Source organism: Eutrigla gurnardus (genome assembly GCF_963514095.1).
Source record: "Eutrigla gurnardus genome assembly, chromosome: 10".
Classification (NCBI taxonomy): Eukaryota; Metazoa; Chordata; class Actinopteri; order Perciformes; family Triglidae; genus Eutrigla; species Eutrigla gurnardus.
In genome coordinates, this window is record NC_139924.1 from 25,562,151 (window position 1) to 25,564,699 (window position 2,549).

The 2,549-nt window shown below is 38.1% G+C and overlaps 1 protein-coding gene across 1 annotated transcript; it reads right to left on the bottom strand.

Annotated features, from left to right (window-relative positions):
• Nucleotides 1-843: 843 nt before the first annotated feature.
• LOC311019680 (olfactory receptor 52B2-like) lies at nt 844-1,794 on the bottom strand (the record flags this gene model as incomplete). The annotated part of the gene is made up of 1 exon (XM_084019276.1): nt 844-1,794. One exon carries the CDS (start codon nt 1,792-1,794, stop codon nt 844-846), a length of 951 nt encoding a protein of 316 aa, XP_083875402.1.
• Between the last annotated feature and the right edge of the window lie 755 nt (nt 1,795-2,549).

Genomic DNA, 2,549 nt, shown 5'->3' on the forward strand with positions numbered 1-2,549 from the left:
CTGAATACAGGATAAGCGGTAAACAATGGATGGATGGATGGATGGATATATTGTAGCATTTGCTGTTTTTCGGAACTCTCTGCTATCTGGTAAATGGTAGCGAACAAAAATATTTCTCCTCCTCATAAGGAGTATCAAGGGGTCAATGTGCCACAATGCAGCAAAGATTCAGGTTTACATGGTTTCACTTATATCTGGAGCTGCATATACGTTTGTGACTCCTAGCTTACAAAAACAATTTTTTAGTTTTGTGTTAGTTTCATTCAGCTTGTTTTTAATAATCTCTATGTGCTTTAAAGAAATGACTGCCTCTTGTTTTTTGTTGCTCAGGGCATCTTCTGTCACCTCAGACGACACAAGATGGCAGCAAATCACACCAAACGTAACAGAATATACCACCTTCTGTGAGTTTAGTGTGAATGATTTTAGTGTGTACTGATGGCGCCCTCTACTGTATTTGTTTTGTGGATACACACATACAGTTAACTTATTCCTGACAACAATATGCATTACAAAACTGAAAAAGATGTATTCATAAAAACATTTTAATTGGGTTTAACAGCGTGAGGAGAAAATGACAATGTGACAGTGAATTTGCAATAACTTTTCATTCATCATATAATACAAATAATGCAATAATGAGGTATAGGCCTACAATCAAAATGTGGCAGTACTTATTTAGCATTACCTGTACAGTTAGTCAATAGTTTCTGTTAAACACATTTGTTGAATTTTACATGAACATAAAGCCAAAATAACAGGGTGTCTCAGTGAAAAGAAAATGATTAAGTATCAAAGGATGTATTTATGAGGTAGCAAGGCAAATTCAATGGTGTCACACTTTCAGCTTGTTGCATGCTTGAAAAGGATTTTATACCTAAAAAAGTGAATGACTTTTTCTCTAATTTCTTTTGTTTTCAGTCCATAGATGATTGGATTCAATGTTGGGGGGAAAATTAAAGTCGACACCCCAATGAACTTCCTCAAATGTGGAGAAATGTTCTTTATCCTGTATGATATGATGGTGAAAAGACCCAGACACTCCAGCAGGAGAAAAACAATTAGATGTGTGGCACACGTCTGCAGAGCTTTGGCTTTTGTGTCTGATCGTTTGGATCTGAAGCACGCAACAAGAATCTGGAGATACGTGTACAAAATCATCCCATTAGATATCACTTGTGTAAAGGCCACTATGAAAAGCCCATAAATGTTATTGATGGTTGTGTTGGCACAGACCAGAGTCAGCAAAGATGGATTATCACAGTAAGGGTGTGTTAATTCAGATCGGCATCGGGGCAATCGCAAAAGCAGTAAAAAAAGCCCACTTATTATAACTAAATTAGTCACCCACACAACTGTGATTATTCTCATAATGTGAGCATAAGTCATAACACTGTTATATTTCAGAGGCCAACATATAGCAATGTATCTATCATATGCCATAGCGCTCAGAATGAACACTGTGCCTGCTGCATAGATGTGGATGAAGAAAGCTTGGGCAACACAGGCTGAGTATTGCATTGTCCTGCTGTTTGTCAGAATATCTTTAATGGCCTGTGGGAAGAGTGCCGTGGAGCCTATAAGGTCGTTGATGGGAAGGTTCAGCAGGATCAGATACACGGGCTGATGCAGAGATTTGTTCAGTACAATGGTGAGGATCAGAATAAGGTTGCAGAAAAGTATGATCATGTAGCTCAGAGTTGCAAAAAGAAATGCAGGAAAGACATTTTCAGAGGAGAGATTATAGCGATTCAGCACAAACACGTATGAGGTGTTGTAAAGGGGTTTGTCCATTGTTACGCTCTTCCTGCCTAGAATATAGAAAAACGAATGTCAATGATTTCACAATTATTTCATACATAGCATCAATCTAGCAAGAATGTTGAAGACTTAATAAGACAAGAACAACATACAGAGATAAAGTTGTTAGAAGTATGAAACTTCCAGTCATATCTGAGTTATAATGAACACATTCTCTCTGCTAACTTACCAAGTGAAATGCTGACTGTCCACTCCACCTCACTTTGAGTCTACATACATCACGTAGGCTTCTGTACATAAGTTATGTATCTCTTGGATTTAAAGCTTTGCACTGACACTCCAGGAACATAAGCAACATGTGGATCGTCAATGACTGACTAGTAAGCTGTTCAGAAGGATTCACAGCTTTATAGGCGTGATTCAACACCATATGGCTCCCCAGAGTCTTCTGTCAAACAACAAAGTTCATCTTTTTGTATGACTTTGGCACTGGCTCTGGCTCACAACTTAAAGGGGCTTTGGTAGAATGTTAAATCTGATAGTTATTCAACACCACCCACACATTCACATAAACAACAGGTCTCGGGATTAGTGGAGAACTTTTCCCCATTGTTGGTTCACATAGCTTGTTTAGTGCTTGATGTTGTATAACTTACTCATAAGCCCCCGTATGGCTTCTTGATTATAAGCATCAATGAATATCTGAATAATAACTAGTGGCTGACTTTGATTAGATCCTTTCACCCATAGAAAAAGAACAGGAGTAGAACGGACATAGAATTGATTGT